Here is a 20,000-nt window from a genome sequence, read left to right as displayed (position 1 = left end):
CTCATATCATAGATGCTGCTCCTGCTAGCGCTGTCAACCCCTGAACTCATATCATACATGCTGCTCCTACTAGCGCTGTCAACCCCTGAACTCATATCATAGATGCTGCTCCTGCTAGCGCTGTCAACCCCTGAACTCATATCATAGATGCTGCTCCTGCTAGCGCTGTCAACCCCTGAACTTTATATAAACATAAACACAGGACACATTGCGGCACCTTGAGTCAGAGTGTGTGGTGGTCTGCCCTGACAGCAAGAAGGACACACAAGGGGTTTATTTCAAATCACAGAGCTCTGGTCCAGATACTACAACCCCCCCCCCCCCCACACTCCCCATCTCACTCTGCTGGAGAGACCGTGGAGAAACCCCAGAATCCAGACACCATGCAGTCCCAGGGCTGGCTGCCATTAGATGTCCCCCCCCCTGCAGCCTCTGTTGCAGGGACAGCAGCTTTCACTTTTAGCGCTGTCCCCTGGTCCCTGGTCCCTGGCAACCATTTCAAGAAGAAGAGGTCTGATCTATGTTTTTTGTCTTTCGTCATGCAGGCCCCATGTGCTTTTTTTTGTTTTCTATTCATTTTTTTTTCTTTTCTATTTGTTGCCTGGGAAATGTGAAGGGTTGGATCTCAAAGGAGCTCATCCGTCAGTTCACTGTGTTTCTGAAAAGCGTTCTGTGGCCATGACAACAACATGAGTCAACAAAGGGATCTGACATTCATACAATTATGTTGTAGTTCTATACAAACACACACGCACACACACACACGCGCACACACACACGCACACACACACACACACACGCACACACACACACAGAAATGCGCACACACACAAACGCACACACACACACACACACACACACACACACACACACACACACACACACACACACACACACACACACACACACACACACACACACACAGGGCTGGGGCACACCTCTCCCCCCCAGGAGAGACTCCCAGTGGAAAAAGTGGGACTGAGCCAAGGCTGCAGGCGGTTTCCTGCATGTTCACCCCCTCTGTGCCGCGCTCTGGGACACACAGGCATCCACACGCCGGGGGTATTTATAGCTAGGCTGCGGTACGCTGTGCCCCGGCAGGACAGCGAGGTACAGGACACACAAAAGGCACGTAAAGGCTGAACCATCGCACCTCCACGTCAGACTTTGATCTGAAGGGTTCGGAGAAAACGTCCCGCGGGCAGCGGCTTCCCGACGATGATGCAGCTGCTGATGGAGGGAAACCCCAAACACCTTAGCAGCAGGCACACCAGAGACTTCCTCTCTCTCTCTCTCTCTCTCTCTATTGTTCTCTCTCTCTCTCTCTCTCTCTCTTTCTGGAGAAAACCAGCGGTTTCCTCTCTCGTCGAGGTATAAATAGTGCCTCCTCCTCGCCCACATATTAACCACCAGGTTGTTTTTCAACACTTTATAAACTAATACTTTCCACCGCCGCGCGCGGATGTTCCGTGGTGATGGGAAGTGAGCGCGAGGGGGGAAGGGGGAGGGGTTGAGGTGCGTCTGTCCTCCGTGGCCCTTCTCTGACACGCCGACGAGCTTACAGGAAGTGGCCGGTCGCTGTTGTTGTCGTCGTTGTTGTTGTTGCAGAACAACAGAGCTCAGCCTGGGTCTAGAGACGCTTCCTGACCTGACCTGGGCGGTGCTGACCAATCAGCTCTCTGGGCCGTCTGGGAGCATGGGCGTGGTCAGGCAGAGATGGCTGACCTAGACCTGCATGGTCAGAACGTGGTCAGAAGTGTGGAACTACAGTCCGATGTGTTGAACTACAGCTTACTGTAATACTGTGACTCCAGACTCATAGCTCCTCTATAGATAGATACACTTTATGGACAAACGTATTGTGATACCTACACATACACCTACAGGAGCTTTTGTGACATTCCATTCTAAATTTGTAGGCATTAATATGGAGTTGGTCCCCCCTTTGCAGCTATAACAGCTTCCACTCTTCTAGGAAGGCTTTCTACAAGATTTTGGAGTGTGTCTGTGGGAATTTTTGCCCATTCGTCTAGGAGAGCATTTGTGAGGTCAGACACTGATGTTGGACGAGAGGGCCTAGCTCCCAATCTCCGTTCTAGTTCATCCCAAAGGTGTTCGATGGGGTTTAGGTCAGGACTCTGAACGGGCCAGTCAGGTTCTTCCACACCAACCTCACCCAACCATGGACCTTGCTTTATGCACTGGGGCACAGTCATGCTGGAACAGAAAAGGGCCTTCCCCAAACTTTTTCTGGGGTTGGCCTAGGCTCTTTAGTTCCAGTGAAGGGAAGGAAATGTTAATGCTTATAAAGACATTTTGGACACTTCTAAGCTTTCAACTTTGTGGGAACAGTTTGGGGAAGGCCCTTTTCTGTTCCAACATGACTGTTCCCCAGTGCACAAAGCAAGGTACATAAAGACATGGTTGGGTGAGGTTGGTGTGGAAGAACTTGATTGGCCCACACAGAGTCCTGACCTCATTCCCATTGAACACACTCCAAAATCTTGTAGAAAGCCTTCCCAGAAGAGTGGAAGCTGTTATAGCTGCAAAGGGGGGGGGGGGGGGGGGGCAACTCTATATTAATGCCTATCTGAATTTAGAATGAAATGTCATAAAAGATCCTGTAGGGGTAATGTGTAGGTGTCCCAATACTGTTGTCCATATAGTGTATGTTTACTGATGAAGACAAATAAGCTATCTTGTTAAAGTTCTGATCATGGGTTCAGTAGTTACATGTAGGAGAACATTACTGTATCTGGTTGGAGTACCTGGTTCCTCTCCTGGGTCCTGGATGAGACATTTACCCCTATCTATCTACCCCCACCTCACATCAACCTCTCTGCCTGTCTACCACTTCTCTCCTCTCTTCTCCTCTCCTCTCCTTCCATCACCTCCTCCCCTCACCTCCTCTCCTCTGTCCTAAGCCTGTAGGCTAAAACAGCTCCAGAAACAGCAGAACTGAAACGAATCATATATGAAGGGAACGTTGTGTTCAGAGTGGAATTTAGTTATAAATCATATTCAGGTGCAGGGAACTTTGAGCTCCTGAGTCTGACAGACTGGCTGTTTTCGGAGTCAGTAAAGTTGTTACAGTTGCGCGAAGAGTTCTCTCAAGGTTTCAGCATAACAGCTGAGCTAATATGTTGAGATGTGTCTCGTCCTGGAATCACACTTTGGTGATCAGTGTTTCCGACTTGTTTGACAACCTTCTCCACCGCATCACACACCTTTTTTCTGATCACTGTTTTCATTTTGTGGAACGCTGTAGCTGGGAGGAGGCACCGCATGAACCAACACAAACAGTGGAAAACCCAACTGAACATGTTCCGCTAATGAAAACAAGCTCACTGCATGGCTTGTCTATACAACAGTGAAAAGCACACACACACAAACACACACACACACACACACACAATACGCATGCACACACACACACACAAATGCACGCCATGCACATACTGTACACACACACACACACACACACACACACACACACATATATGAATACACATACACACACACCCATACAGATACACACCAAAACACGTGCGAACGCACGCACACACACACACACACACACACACACACACACACACACACACACACACACTAAGCCTTAGGGAGAGCTTTGGATAGTGTGAAAGTAACACAACAGCTTAGGCTCCGCCCCCAGCATGACCCCTGGCCGTCAGTCATCAGAACATATGGAAATTCGAGAACAACAACCATGAGTGGAGGTGGAGGGTTCGCTGTCAGGCCCAGCTAACGTGTCCCTAACTGTGTTCATGGCAGTCATGGCAGAGCTGGGACCAGTGCGGAGGTGAGAGGTTAAAGAGCCTGTCACACCCAGGCGCTGATAAAGACTGATCTCAGACCAGGGAGGAGTCCATCAGAGCTGGGACCTGATTACTGGGTTATCTGAGACGGGCGGGAGACATTATGACTTCATTTAGGAGAAAGAGAGAGGGGGGGGGTAGAGAGAATGAGGGACTGGGAGGGAGAGAGAGAGATAAAGAAAGAGAGAAGGAGAGAGAGAGAGAGAAAGAGAGAGGACCTGAGTCTGACCTGGGTGGGAGATTGAGTTAGTGTAGCCAGCGGAGAGCGCGGGGCGGCAGGGGTTCGATATGAGCCGGCCTCCCGGGGAGGAGAGAGGATGGCCTGTGGTCGGGGGTGGAGGAGAGTCCCGGCGCTCCCAGGAATGCCTGGAGGTTCCTCGCTCGAGTAACCCAATCCCTTCACCCAATCAGGCCTGCCCGGCAACCACCTGGTGGCGAGGATCTAACTCCAACCCCCCCCCCACCCAACAACTCTCTGAACAATGCCCGACCACTGGCTTGTAAGAGAGACTTCCTGTTCCTGCTTCTGCTCTGTGATACTGAGGAGGAAGAAGAGCCTTCCTGAAATATTGTCTCTTACTTTGACAGACAGAGAGAGAGAGAGAGAGAGAGAGAGAGAGAGACAGAGAGAGAGAGAGACAGAGAGACAGAGAGAGAGAGAGAGAGAGAGACAGAGAGAGAGAGAGAGAGAGAGAGAGAGCGGGGAGCCATGGACGCCCTCCAGAGAGGAGAAGACGACTTCCTCCTATTGTAGAGCTCTGACTCGTCACCGCAGAGGAAGCCCTGCTGAGTCACACAGCTCCCGTAGCTAAACAAAGATAAACATGCTCATAGCGACATAGACATGCACACACACACACACACACACACACACACACACACACACACACACACACACACACACACACACACACACACACACACACACAGAGGAAACACACAACAAAAGCGCACTTTCATTTTGTAGAACCAAAAACCTGAAATCTATGAAACAGCCGACTCGGTGCATATCTGAACAGTGCAGTAGCAGGTGAGATGAGCGTTGTTGCCATCCGTCAGATGGACACGCCTGGGGAGGACTGCCTGCCTTCTACTCTGCTCACATGTCAAATTGATTATGTGAGGAAGCGGAGCTGCAGTTTGAAGCTAGCGAAGGCAGACAATTGAATTTCCTGCTACATATTACTTTTGTTTCCCCACAGTATCAAATCTTCTCTGGGCTTCAGTGCAAACGCTTAATGGCCAATCAGCTGCCACCCACGCGCACTCGAGACGGGCAGAGGCTCTCCTCACTCTCGCTCTCCTCTCACTGAGGGACGTCCAGTGGTACACACACACACACACACACACACACACACACACACACGCACTCGCACACACGCACACACACGCACACACACACGCGCGCACACACACACACACGCATGCATGCACACACACACACACAGACACACACACACTCCTTTGTCCCGATCAAGGATGATCTCGACAGACAGCACTTCCCCCCCACTGTCTGAGGACTGGGTCTGGTCTCCCCATGTGGAACAGAGAGAGAGAGAGAGAGAGAGAGAGAGAAGAGAGAGGGAGAGAGAGAGAGATAGAGAGGGGGAGAGAGAGCTAGAGAGAGAGAGGGGGGAGAGAGAGAAAGGGAGAGAGGCAGAGGAAGAGGGAGAGATGGAGAGGGAGAGATGGAGAGGGAGAGAGAGGGAGAGAGAGAGGAAGAGAGAGGGAGAGAGAGAGAGATAGAGAGGGGGGGAGAGAGAGCTAGAGAGAGAGAGGGGGAGAGAGAGAAAGGGAGAGAGGCAGAGGGAGATGGAGAGGGAGAGATGGAGAGGGAGAGAGAGGTGGAGAGAGGGAGAGAGAGAAGGAGAGTGTGTGTGTTGTGAGTGTGTTATGCGTGAGCTGTCATCAGCTGAGGGACAGCCAGTGGACAGGAGAGACGACCACATCTGGCTGAAATGTGGGACATTTAATACTCACAGAGTAATACTCACAATGTTTCTTTTATTATCATTTTCAGAATTATCTTGATAGTTTGTTTATTTGCTTACCTGCTTGTCTGTCTGTTTGTATGAACATGCTTGTTTGTTTGGTTCTGTCCCGTGTAGTTACCGGCAATATTTATGTAATGTATTTCCTGCCAATAAAGCTTGTTGAATTGAATTGAACTGGGAGAGAGAGATGGGGGGAGAGACAGAGAGAGAGAGAGTGGAAGAGAGAGGGAGAGAGGGAGGGAGAGAGTAGAGAGAAAGAGAGGGAAGGAAGAGTGTGAGAGAATGGAGAAAGAGGGGCGAGGGGTTAAAAAGAAATAGAAAAAGGAAGAGAGAGGGAGAGAGGGAGTGAGATTGAGGGAGATAGAGAGAGGGGGCCAACGGTGAGCTGAAGTCTGAGGTCTGAGCCAGGCAGGCTGTGAGGGAGTCCCTGGGTCTTTAGGAGGACACAGACACACACGCACACACACACACGCACACACACACACACACACACACACACACACACACACACACACACACACACACACACACACACACACACACACACACACACACAGGGTTGCTACTGCTGGAAAGGAGACTCGGAGACAAACACACACACACACACACACACACACACACACACACACACACACAGACACACACACACACACACACACACACAGGGCTGCTACTGCTGGAAAGGAGACTCGGAGAGAGCAGGGTGGAAAGAGAGAGAGAGAGAGAAAGATGAATGAGTGAGAGGACAGTAGGAGAGTGATGAGGAAAGAGCAGCAGCCTTGAAACCATCAGGAGGACATTAGTTTAGAATACCATGACCGGGACTAAGACAGAGTTCTGCTCTGCTCTCCTCTGGTCGGTCTGCCTCTGTGATCATCTGCTCAGCCTGATCTGATGGCTCTCCTGCTGCTGACAGGCCTAACGAGCTGAACCCAGAGACGCTGGCCCTCTGCGCAGACCTGATGGAAAACAGCCAGCCAGACAGACAGCCAGTCAGGGCCCGAGAAACAGCCTGCAAGCTCACACATCCTCCTCCTGCTCCCCCTCCCTCTCCTCTTCCCTGTCCCTCTCTCTTCCTCCCTCTTCTCCCTCTCCTCCTCCCTCTCTTCCTCCCTCTCCTCCTCCCTCTCCTCCTCCTCTCTCTCTCCGCCTCCCTCTCCTTCCCCCTCTCCTCCTCCTCCCTCTTCTCCTCTCACTTCCTCTCCCTCTCCTCCTCCCTCTTCTCCCTCTCTTCTCCCTCTCCTCCTCCCTCTCCCTCTCCTCCTCTCACTTCCTCTCCCTCCCAAGGGAGGGTGTGTTGGCCCAGGGCTGGCCTCCAGGGGGTGACAGGGGAGGTGTTTACATGTTGGAGCTGCTCTCTGGTGACCTCATCACCTCATCACTGCCGAGAGAGAGGAAAGAGAGAGAGAGAGAGAGAGAGAAGAGAGAGAGAAGAGAGAGAGAAGATGGAGAGAGAGAGAGAGAGAGAGAGAGAGAGAGAGAAAATGGGAGACAGAAAGATGCTCCACTCTCTGACAGCTGGCTGAGTCTCTCTTCATCTCTGGCTGTACTAATATTTTAATAGTCTAATAGTTTTCTATTAACTAGTTTTCTATTAATTAAAGATTCCTAATTTGAACTGCCGCAATTGTGGAAATCATTCGAATAACTCAGTCACGATTGTGGCCGGTCACAAATTCCAAAGCAACGTGATCAGGAGTCATGCTGCAAAGAAAAGAAGAGAAAAGAAAAGAACTAATGATGTGTAACCGATCCTGGCCAACCACAAAGTCCAGCGGCTAGATATACATCTGACAGAGAGAAGCACAAAGTCAAGCAGCTGGATACACGTCGACAGAGAGAAGCACAAAGTCAAACGGGCAGATATCCATCTGACAGAGAGAAACACACACGTCTGGCCGGTGGAGGGATGGAGGGATGGAGGGAGGGAGGGATGAAGGGATGGGGGGAGGGAGGGATGGAGGGATGGAAACCCCTGTGCGCCTCGTTAGCTTCCTAGTCATGCTAGAATAACCGCGGCCATCTGATAAACTCCGTCTGATTGGTAAGAACTTCAGACGTATGATGCATCAGCGGTTGACTGGTGAGAACACATAGGGGATAGAGATCTGGTGGTCAGAATATAGTGGACAGAGAGAGATGAGAGAGAGAGAGAGAGAGAGAGAGAGAGAGAGAGAGAAAGTTTGGAGAAAATGAGAAAAGTTTGGACATATTGAAACAATCATGCTTCCGACCGAGAATGAGGCCATGTGTGTACCTGCACAGAACAGGATTTATGACATCAGAGTTTTGTATTCCGCCTGTTTAAATCACGTGTCCCTGTCAGCCCTAATGGGGGGTTTCAGAATACCCTTTTATATAGAAGCTCCCTGTATCAAAAAAGGCTTACATCAGTGCAAGGTTTATAGATCCCTATCCATCACACACACACACACACACACACACACACACACACACACACACACACACACACACACACACACACACACACACACACACACAGGTTCAGAGAGGCACCTTGCCTTTGGAGTGTGTGTGTGTGTGTGTGTGTGTGTATGGAGAGCCTGGCTCTCTCTTCTCTCTCTTCCCATCCTCTGAAAATAAGTATGTGTATGGAGTATTGTCCAGTGCCATAGTTCATGACTGACAGACTCTAGCCCTTGAACATTACAGTCATCGTAGCCACCCTGCCATCTCCGCCATTTTGTCCCTGGGTGAGTCAAACTTGTCAGTCAGGTTCTTTTATCCTTGAACGCCTCATCCTCCACCCCAGCAGATGAGCTCTACAGAAAGGGAACCTGAACTTAGATCTTAGAGAAAGATTAACAGTCCTTTGATGAGATCCTAAACTTTTAGATTTTAGAGTAAGATTGGTTCTACAGTCCTCTGATGGGAACCTGAGCTTAGATCTTGGAGAAAGATTGGTTCTACAGTCCTTTGATGAGATCCTGAACTTTTAGATTTTAGAGGAAGATTGGTTCTACAGTCCTCTGATGGGAACCTGAGCTTAGATCTTAGAGGAAGATTGGTTCTACAGTCCTCCTGATGGGAACGTGATCTGAGAAGGTTCCTCCATGTCCTCCAGCTCCCCTGCTGAGTCTGGCTGGTCTATAACCAGCTACTATCTACCTCTTTGATCTGATTAACGCTCCCATCTCTGACCTGAGCGCAGATCTCACTGAACCTCCTCCATCTGCTCTGAGCAGCAGACACCTGATCTCATGGAGTTCCTGTGCCTGGACTGGAGGAGAGAGGAGGAGGGGGGGGGGAGATGGGAGGGAGGATGGAGGACGGGAGGGAGGGAGGTTGAGGGGCAGAGGGGGGGGGGGGGGGGGGTGGAGTGAAGGTGGTAGGATGGGGGGAAGGAAGGAGGATGGGAGGGCTTGGCAGGTCCCCTTCTCCTCCCATCGGACTGGACTCATTTTTCCAAGAGTGCAGACTACCTTTCACCCACCTGGAGCCACTGATCCACACTAACCCCCATACGACATTGCAAACTGATCTACACTAACCCCACACAACATCGCAAACTGATCCACACTAACCCCCACACAACATCGCAAACTGATCCACAATAACCCCCAAACGACATCGCAAACTGATCCACACTAACCCCCACACAACATCGCAAACTGATCCACACTAACCCCCACACAACATCGCACTGATCCACACTAACCCCCAAACGACATCGCAAACTGATCCACACTAACCCCACACATCTCAAACTGATCCACACTAACCCCACACATCTCAAACTGATCCACACTAACCCCACACATCTCAAACTGATCCACACTAACCCCCAAACGACATCGCAAACTGATCCACACTAACCCCGCACATCTCAAACTGATCCACACTAACCCCGCACATCTCAAACTGATCCACACTAACCCCACACATCTCAAACTGATCCACACTAACCCCACACATCTCAAACTGATCCACACTAACCCTGCACATCTCAAACTGATCCACACTAACCCTGCACATCTCAAACTGATCCACACTAACCGTGCACATCTCAAACTTCTTCTTTAAGGATGAAAGGATCTATTCAGGACAGATAGACAGAGAGAGAGAGAGAGAGAGCGAGAGAGAGAGAGAGATGGAGAGAGAGATAGAGCTACGGAGAGAGATAGAGAGAGTGATATAGAGAGACCTGACAATGCTGTCACCAGTAAATCCTAGCGGCGGGTCTCACCTGGATATGTCCTGGCAGTTTCATCACCTGCAGATTTAGAGCTCATGGAGGAGCTAGGGAATTCACCACTTGAATGTCTTAGCAGAGGGGAGACCCAGGGGTCACTCGTCAATCCAGTAAATCTCACTGATCAGATTAAAGCATGTGTGACATCTCCCCTGACACTGTGCTTTTCTGACCGGCTTCATCCAGGACAGCCATGGCCCCATAAGCCCCTTGGTGAGGACATGGCCGAGAGTCTGGATGACTTGTCTCTTTTTCAGGATATTGAATGAGAAAATTCTGAATTCCCTCCTAGGGATTATATGTCTATATTTAAATGAAAAGAGTAGACTGTGTGTGTGGGTGTGTGCTTGCGCGCGTGTGCGTGTGTGTGTGAAAGGATAAGTGTGTGTGTGTGCGTGGGAGGGGTGATTGTTTTTGTGTGCACGCGTTTGTGTGTGTGGAGAGCACAATGTGTCTGCCTGCCTGTGTGAGAACAATAGTGGTACAGAGACAGAGACTGCCAGGGAGACAGACTAGAGACTGCACACTACTCTCCTTCACCCCCCCTCTCTCTTTCTCTCTCTCTATCTCTCTCTCTCTCTTCCTCTCTCTCTCTCTCTATCTCTCTCTCTCTCTCTGTGCCACCGTCTTTGGCCCTGATTCACAGTAAGAGGATACCTACAATAGTTGACTATTAATAGAGACAAATAAAGCTGTAATAAAGCTGTAACAGGATCTGTAACAGGATCTCAAAGTGATATTAAAACTGTACATTATTAGCGATGAAATAGAGAGAGAAGAAAGAAGAATGGGAACTCCGTAAACCCGTATCCTCAATGTGACCACATCTTCTGTGCGTTTAACCATCTGCGAAGAGGATGATTTGTGTAATGGGTTATTGCAATGAAACAGGGGAAGACGCAGAGTAGTTTATGGGCCTGTCAGGGAAGCTACTGGGGACTAATCGCTCAGCCAAGAACAGCAAACCCCGCCACCCAGCTAACCCCCCCCTAACCTGACGTCCTCTGTTGACATCCGTCTCCTCGGGATCCTGCTGCTCTGAGCCTGCAGGTTTCAGATGTGGCTCGTCAACTACCCACACGCAGCCTGAAGCACCAAGCCACCTTCGCTGAAACACCTGGCTATCCATACACACGCTGAAACACCTAGCTATCCATACACACGCTGAAACACCTAGCTATCCATACACACGCTGAAACACCTGGCTATCCATACACACGCTGAAACACCTAGCTGTCTATACACACGCTGAAACACCTAGCTATCTATACACACGCTGAAACACCTAGCTATCCATACACACGCTGAAACACCTAGCTATCTATACACACGCTGAAACACCTAGCTATCTATACACACGCTGAAACACCTAGCTATCTATACACACGCTGAAACACCTGGCTATCTATACACACTCTGAAACACCTAGCTATCTATACACACTCTGAAACACCTAGCTATCTATACACACGCTGAAACACCTGGCTACAGTTGGAATAGAATATAAAGGGTGTAAAATAAAGGGAAATGGAGTGCAGTTATATGGCGCCTTTATCCAAATACTTGCGCTCTCTCATTCACCCATTCATACACCCATTCACACATCCCATGCAAGGTGCCAGCCTGCTCATTGGGAGCAATTTGAGGTTTTGTGTCTTGCCCAAGTACATGTTGATGGGAGGAGCTGGAATCGAACCGGGAACCTTGGGATTCCAAGACAGCTACACCTACTGAGTTAAAAAGGGACTGGTGTGGGTGCATCAGAATGTGTTTGTGTGAGCTCTGTGTGTGTGCCAACAGTACAGAGAGATTGATGATCTCCTAGGACTCCGAAGCCAGCAAGACGAAGGTCGTAGAAGTGTAGGTTCCAATATCTGCTCTAATAGCTTTGCCATGTGACAGATAACCTCAAGGTCTATTGGGCGACCCAGAGCCAATCAGCAGACCTGGCGGAGATCCTAGTGATCATCCTGTCAGAACAGAAAACCACGCACCCATCCATCATCTGAGAGAGAGAGAGAGAGGGGGGGCGAGAGATAGAGGGAGAGAGAGAGGGAGGGAGAAGAAAAGAGAGCGAGAAAGAAAGAGGGAGAGAGAGGGAGAGAGAGAGAGAGAGGGAGAAGGGGAGAGGGAGGGAGTAGAGGAAGAGAAGAAAAGAGGGACAAAGAGAGTGTGTGTAGGGTAGAAGGGGTACCCCCAGGCTAGCCCAGGCCAGACCACAGGATCTGGGAGTCAGGGGTCTGTCGGTCAGGGGTCTGCCTGTCAGGGGTCTGCCTGTCAGGGGTCTGCCGGTCAGGGGTCTGCCTGTCAGGGGTCTGCCTGTCAGGGGTCTGCCTGTCAGGGGTCTGCCCTGTGGAGCTCCTGTCCTGTGGCCGGCTCCCTCAACCTCAGCATGCAGCCCACAGAAACCAGCCAGCTTTGTGAGGAATATGCATCAATAGATATCCAGCGTAATACAACTAGATATAGAGGATACGCACACACACGCACACACACACACACACACACACACACACACACACTCACACACACACACACAAACACACACACACATCAAGTTGCCTCATGGTTACACGCGCACACACGAACGCACACAGACACACACACACACACCCCAAGTTGCTTGATGGTTACACACACGCACGCACACACACACACACACACACACACACACACACACACACGCACACACACACACACACACACACACACACACCACTTGGAGTAATCGGATAATAATCATGTACTTTCACAATAGCAAACTCTCCTCAATGTATTTCTGTCATCACTGTTTTCTTCTAGAACTACACAACCAACTGAGAGAGAAAGAGAGATAGAGAACAGATAGATCACATCAAATCAAACTTTATTTATACAGCGCATTTCATACACAGAGGCAACACAATGCGCTTTACAGAGAACAAGGGAGGTGGGCATACGTCCCACCCCTACATATTCCAGAGATAGATAGATAGATAGATAGATAGATAGATTGATAGATAGATAGATAGATATATAGATAGATAGATAGATAGATAGATAGATAGATAGATAGATAGATGATAGATAGATAGATAGATAGATAGATAGATAGATAGATAGATAGATAGATAGATAGATAGATAGATAGATAGATAGATAGATCGTATCTTAATACCCCACCAGTAGAACAGACTCCTCTGGTTCAGATAGGGGCGATGGTTATAGCGATGGAGGGAATGCGAGTCGGAGCTCTTTGATCGATACCGAGCCATCAGCACCATCATAATCATCATCATTATCATCATCATCATCATCATCATCATCATCATATGTGAGCACTTAGGGTGCCTCCTAAACGGTGATGCGGAGCGTCTGTTCTGGTGCTGGGCTGCACACCGTGGGTGTGGACACCAGACGATCCCTAGCAGAGGCCCCGGAGCCGTCACGCCTGGCCCGGGATGAGAGAGAAGAGGAGACGACGGAAACGAAAGGAAACAGAACGCACCGCTGAGCTGATCCAGAGGACTTCAGACGCCGTCGTCCGAGCAGGAACGGGCTGAACCCCGCCCCCCCCCCCCCCCACCTCCGCCCCCCCCCTCCCCCGTCGTCCGTAACGTGACGACGTACCCGGGCGACGAACCAGGACTATCGCTGGGTCCGCCGTCTGGTACGGAGACGCCACGGAGCCCGGTTTTTTATCATGACGGCACTGGAAATGTGATGCGCGACACGGGGTGTAAGCCTGGTGGTGAAGTCCTCAGACCACACGCTGATCCCCATCCAGCCTAGCCGTGGCCCTGCGTTGCCTTCGGAGCGCAATCTGACTCACACACTCGTATCATTCTTTCCTAGGGTTATATAAAACCTTCCACAGAAGCCGACACTGCTCTCTCTCTCTCCCCCGTAACGTCCTGCTCTGCCAGGAAAACAAGATTCCTTATATGAAAACGCCAGCAATAAGAACAATAATAAAATGTCCACATCCCTTCTGCTCATAAATAATGAAGAAGTCTTCTATTATACCTGTCAGTAGAGCTGAGGAGACCAGAGGGAGAGGCTGATACTGACACTGCACTTATCAGACGGACGGACAGACGGACACACCGACACACCGACAGATGGGTTGGAAGACAGACAAACATACATGCGTACAGATAGAGACAGACAGACATATCAGTAGGCAGATGAGTAGGCAGACAGACAGGCATATGGGTAGGCAGACAGACAGACAGACAGACAGACAGACAGACAGGCAGAATGACATGCATGCAGTTAGACAGACAGACAGACAGACAGACAGACAGACAGACAGACAGACAGACAGACAGACAGACAGACAGATCGACAGACAGACATAATCTACATGGCTAGGCAGACAGACAGGGTTGCTTTTAACCCCCCCACCAAGGCAGGGTTCAGAGGTTAGTGTTTTGAAAGTACAAACCCTAACCACAGCCTGTCAGATGGTCTACCACACATACACACACACACAAACACACACACACACACACACACACACACACGCACGCACACACACACACGCACACACACACACACACACCCACACACACACACACACACACACACACACACACACACAGGAGCAGCTTGTGAGCGTAGTCCTATTAGACACCCCCAACTCAACCTCAGCTATGATCAACACCCACACACCCACACACCCACACACCCCTCCTCAGCGCCAGCCTCGCGGCACACTCCAATGTTAGCTACTCAGCATGTTTTCAGGGCCCTGCGGACACACTCTCAATCATCATTAGGGGTCTGGTGAGTCCTGGGGTCTGGGCAGCGCGCCAGCGTGTGTAAAAGTTTCCATGAGGAAAGCCTGGAGCGAGGGATGAGAGAGAGAGAGAGAGAGAGAGAGAGAGAGGAGAGACGAGGAGAGGAGAGGAGGGGGATCCTCAGAAATGTTAGAATTCTGTGTTGTTGTTATTGCGGCGGAGTGGAGGAAAGGTGGGGGGGAGGGGGGGGGGGCAAGGTCTGTCTGAGAAACCAGCCAGCGCTGACTTCTGGATTTGCTTTCCCTGTTAAGGGAGCAGCTCGTAGCCGTGTGCCGTTTCGGGGCCCGTAGCTGCGTGTCGTTTGGGAGACGCGCAGAGCCTCTGCAGAGGACGGAGCGGTTATGGGAGCCGACCCTGAACGCAGGTCCAATCACGGCCCGACTGCCAGGTGTCGGGAGCCGGCCGCGTTAGGCTGCTGTGTGTTTGTCTTCCTCTGGTGAATAAGAGCCTTGTGTTTGCCTGCCACAGCTGGGAGGGATCTGGCGCCATGATTAGGCCTTGGTCTGAGCTGTGATCAGCTGGGCTTAACATGTGCAGACACACACACACACACATGCATGCACACACACATGCATGCACACACACACACACACACTCTCTCATGGTCAGCTGGGCTGCATGACATCATCCCTCAGCAACTAAGGAGACTCCTAGCAGCACCAGACGCCATGTTCACTCCTCACTCAATCACTGCTTTACACACACACAGACACACACACGCACGCACGCACACAAGCACAAACACACACACACACACACACACAAACACAAGCCTTCATAAAGCCCCAGCATCGCAGTGCACTGGAGGATAGGCCTGTGTAATGTTGCCAAAAGCCTCCAAAGTTGCTGTGTAAACAATGCCAAATCAGGGATCAAAAGAGACATGTGTGTGTGTGTGACGAGAGGGGATATGATGTCAGCGCGGCTGCGGCTCCCGGCCCTGGGTGACGGAGGGTGACGTCACCTCAGCCCTTCTCTTTATGGGTTGATTAGCCGGACTAACGAGGCCGTCGTTAATCCCCCACTCTGTCTGCGATTGCTTCGTCCTTCGCATGGCATTCTACCCAGAGCCATATGGGAGGGTAATGTTCCTGGAGAACCAGGGGTATTCTGCTGGCTCCTTATCAGAGCTGGATGTCAGACGCATACACGCACGGATGCACGGATGCACACACACACACACACACACACACACACACACACACACACACACACACACACACACACACACACACACACACACACACACACACACACACACACACACACTGGAGAGCCAGGGGTATGCTGGCTCCTTATCAGAGCAGACTGACTTTCAATCTATCAATCTATCTATCTATCTATCTATCTATCTATCTATCTATCTATCTATCTATCTATCTATCTATCTATCTATCTATCTATCTATCTATCTATCTATCTATCTATCTATCTATCTATCTATCTGTCTGTCTGTCTGTCTGTCTGTCTGTCTGTCTGTCTGAATGTCTGTCTGTCTCTCTCTCTCTCTCTGTCTGTCTGTCTGTCTGTCTGTCTGTCTGTGAATAGCTGAGACAGACAGGCAGACAGACAGACAGACAGACAGACAGACAGGCAGACAGACAGACAGACAGACAGACAGACAGACAGACAGACAGACAGACAGGCAGACAGACAGACAGACAGGCAGACAGACAGACAGGAAACAGGGAGACTTCAGGACAGTCCAGACAAACCTAGGATCTAACTCTGCATCCAAACAACACAAGCTAACCCGCCACCTCCATTACCTCCGGTAATAAGAGAGTCAGGGGGCTCCCCCGATAGTGCTCCTGGTGGTACAGTAGCTCACTGTTGAGAGGTGGACTGATTTCTCGGGGCCTCAGCTGCCGTGTGCGTGTGTGTGCGTGTGTGTGTGTGTGGGGGGGGGTGAGCTGTGAGAGACATTTCCTCTGGCTGATGAGGGCTGGAGCGTGGGAGGCAACAGGAGGGAGACAAGGATGGAGGGAGGGAGGAAAGGAGGGAGGCCTCCACTCTGGGGAAGCTCAAGTGTCCTCCTGCAGACGGCAATCACCTTGGATGAGGACAGCGAGGGAGGTGAGGGCGGGAGAGGGGAGGTGCGGGGAGGTGGGGGAGGGTAGGCTACAGCTAAGCGGCTGCTGTTAAATCACTAGCGCCGGGGTGAGGTCATTCCCTCGTCGCCCCCCCCCCCCCCCTCCCCCCACCCCAATGGCGCCCGGGCTAACGTGTGGAGGTAATGCACGAGGACGGATGACTCCTCTCCTCGCCTCTCCTCCTCTCCCCCCCCCCCCCCCCCTTCCTTTCTCTCCAGGCTTATTGACTCTAGCCCTCTCGTTAGCGGGGGTCCTCGGCGAGGCCGGCCGGATGCCTGCGGAGGATGCTGTTACCACCGCACACTTACCCCGGCCTCCAGCGGCCGGCCGCAGAGAGCCTGGCGCGGCGGGGGGGCTGCGTCGTCGCCCCCCCCACCCCCCCTCCCCCACCCCGAGGTTTCGCAGCGCCCGCCTCGGGGTCCCGCGTCGATGGACCGGCGTTCCCGGGCCGGCCCTAATGCAGCCGTAATCACCGACTCGAGGCATTGGCGTGTGCGCGGGGGGGGGGTGACAGCAGATGGAGTGGCGGTCCAGGGTAAACGAGGTTACCCGGCCCTGCGCCGGCGCGGGGGAGATCAGCGGGGGGGGGGATGCTTCCACACTGGACCGCCCCGATCGCGCCGTGAAACGGGCCCGGGCTAACGGCCGCCGCCGCCGAGCGCGATACGAGGCTCGGGTTTCGCCCTCATTCCATTAGCGCTGAACTCCCAGGCTCCCCGGCTTGTAGCGCCACGGCGGAGAACTTCGGGAGGGAGTCACGCGTGTGCGGGGCGATGCGAGAGCTGATCGCATTACAGGAGGATGTAACGGCATCGTTCTCTCATGGTGGGGGTGGGTGGGTGTCGGCAGTCAGAAGACAGATGCTGGCTTTAGCACTCTACTGAGTGTGTGTGTGTGTGTGTGGAGAGACAGGGCTAGGTTGACTTGTAAAGAGTCGTATTAGACTCATGTTATTGAGCTGATAACAGACGCACTTCCTCCCCTCTCTGTCCGTAGTCTGACGAGGAGGTGAGGAAGTCTGGGAGTGATCAAAAACGACAGATATGCTGACAACTGCATTTCAACTCAATTACAGCGAAAGCCTCGAGCCCCCGACACCATTACCCCCCACACACTCAGAGAGAGCCTCTGGGATGAGCACGCACACACACACACACACACACACACACACACATACACACACATACAGACGCGCGCGCACACACACACATACGGGCGCACACACACACACACACACAAAGATATCCAAAAAGATATACACAAAAATAAAGTGCATACACACACAGTGGGTATACACACACACACACACACACACACGCTGCAGTAAATAGGTGTGCTGTTTACAGTGCCAGAGAGCAGAGGAGGAGTGACGTTCCTGAGGTGAGTGGGGACCGGCCCTCCCTGCAGCCTGTCTGAGGATGCTGGGGGACTGCCAGCACACAGGATACACACTCTCCAAACACAACAACCTGAGCTGCCCTCACACACCCCTGACAGCACCAGGACAGGGCTGACCCCACACAGGCGTGTGTGTAATTGTGCGTGTGTGTGTTTGTGTGACTTTATGTGATTGGATTTATGTGATATGGGAAACACAGGGTTGGGGAGGAGGGGGGGGGGTCTCTGGGTGTGATTAGGCTCAGGGGTAACGGACGGTGGTGTGTGTGTGTGTGTGTGTGTGTGTGAGCCCCTCCCCAGGCTGCCCTGATGACGTCACCCCTATGCAGGGGGCCCCTAGGAGAGAGCACGAGAAAACAAAGGTTGCCTCCTCGCCCCCCCCCCCCCCCCCCCCCCCCCAGCAACCCCCCGCCACGCGGGCTCAGGAAGCCCCTACCCATTGTTTTGCTTCCTTCATTAGGGCTTGTGTCAACAGTGTGCTACGCCAGCGTGTGCCACTGTTGTTGTTCCCCTGACCTCCCCTGACCCCCCACTGATCTGATGTTATGACAGATTGTTTGAAAATCCCATAAAGCCAATTCGCCGTTTTCGTTTTTTTCCTCTCTCGTTCAAATAAAGCGGCGTATCCCATAACGTGCCCTCGGGGCCGCCTGCGGGGGGTGGAGGGGGCGTGGAGGGTGGAGGGGGGGGTGCAGCAAATAAATCTAAAATTAACCAATCTGACGTCAATCCAGGGGCCTGCGCCGTGCCAGGAAAGAGAGAGGCGTGTTGGGTTGAGGGCGTGGGCGTGCAGATAAGAGCAAGGTGTGAGGCGTGAATGCGGTGTTGGGTGCCACTGGAACATTCTAGAAACTTTTTCAGGAAGAGCAACAACGTGATTGCGATCGTGTTGTCTGCCACTGGAAAACTAGTTTGATCCGGTATGACTAGGCATTTTATGGGACACAGATGAACTGTTGTCCTAATGAAAACTAGTCCTACACAGGCCTATCTAGATTATATCTAATCCCTATTTGGATATTATGCGACCTCTGAATTGTAGATTAGGTTTAAACTGTGTCTGTGGTACAGTCTCAGGCACTCATCATGACCACAGTGGATTGAACCAGTCTGAACCAGTCTGAACCAGTCTGAACCAGTACGACTAGTCAGTCCCCAGGGCCAGACACAGAATAAACCTAGTCTGAAACTACGACATCCTCTAAATGGATAATCTCCATCAACATCCTCTCAATGGAGAATCTCCACTGACACGGAGATTCCTAAAATCGAGGACTAGTCTTCATCATATAGACTCACCATCGTCCAGATACATCTGGTCCAGCTCCTGGGGCTCCTGCTTGACGGTGACGCTCAGGGAGGGGGGGCTGTATGCCTGGGCCTGGCTGGGGGGGCTGGTGTCCTCCGACAGCAGGCTGTGGGGAGAGCCTCCGGTCTGGGCCGGGCCGGCCTGGCCGGTGGGGCTGTAGGCCTGGGTGAAGTGGCTCTCCGCGGCCCCGCCCGGCGTGGAGGGGTGGCTCACGGGGGAGGAGGAGGGGCTGCTGCCGGGGTAGAGCGGGTGGTAGCGGTGGGGGCTGCCCCGGGGGTGGAGCACGGCCAGGGAGGAGGAGGAGGAGGAGGTGGGGGAGGAGGTGTGGTCCGGGGAGGAGGAGGAGGAGGAGGAGGACAGGGAGGGGTGCTGGGGG

At 51.9% G+C, this 20,000-nt stretch overlaps 1 protein-coding gene across 1 annotated transcript in view; it reads right to left on the bottom strand.

Annotated features, from left to right (window-relative positions):
• Positions 1 to 20,000, bottom strand: part of LOC311314514 (nuclear factor of activated T-cells, cytoplasmic 1-like) — a gene marked incomplete at both ends in the record, with an annotated part of 69,722 nt that overhangs the window by 1,415 nt on the left and 48,307 nt on the right. The window contains one exon of the mRNA XM_084444896.1: positions 19,615 to 20,000. This exon is cut by the window's right edge and continues 265 nt beyond it. Coding sequence (XP_084301022.1) covers positions 19,615 to 20,000 — 386 coding nt within the window. The remainder of the gene's footprint in view (positions 1 to 19,614) is intronic.

Source organism: Borostomias antarcticus, assembly GCF_949987555.1.
Source record: "Borostomias antarcticus genome assembly, chromosome: 10".
Taxonomy (NCBI): Eukaryota; Metazoa; Chordata; class Actinopteri; order Stomiiformes; family Stomiidae; genus Borostomias; species Borostomias antarcticus.
Note: the sequence above shows the minus strand (reverse complement) of the source record. Positions and strands in the feature narration are given on the sequence as shown.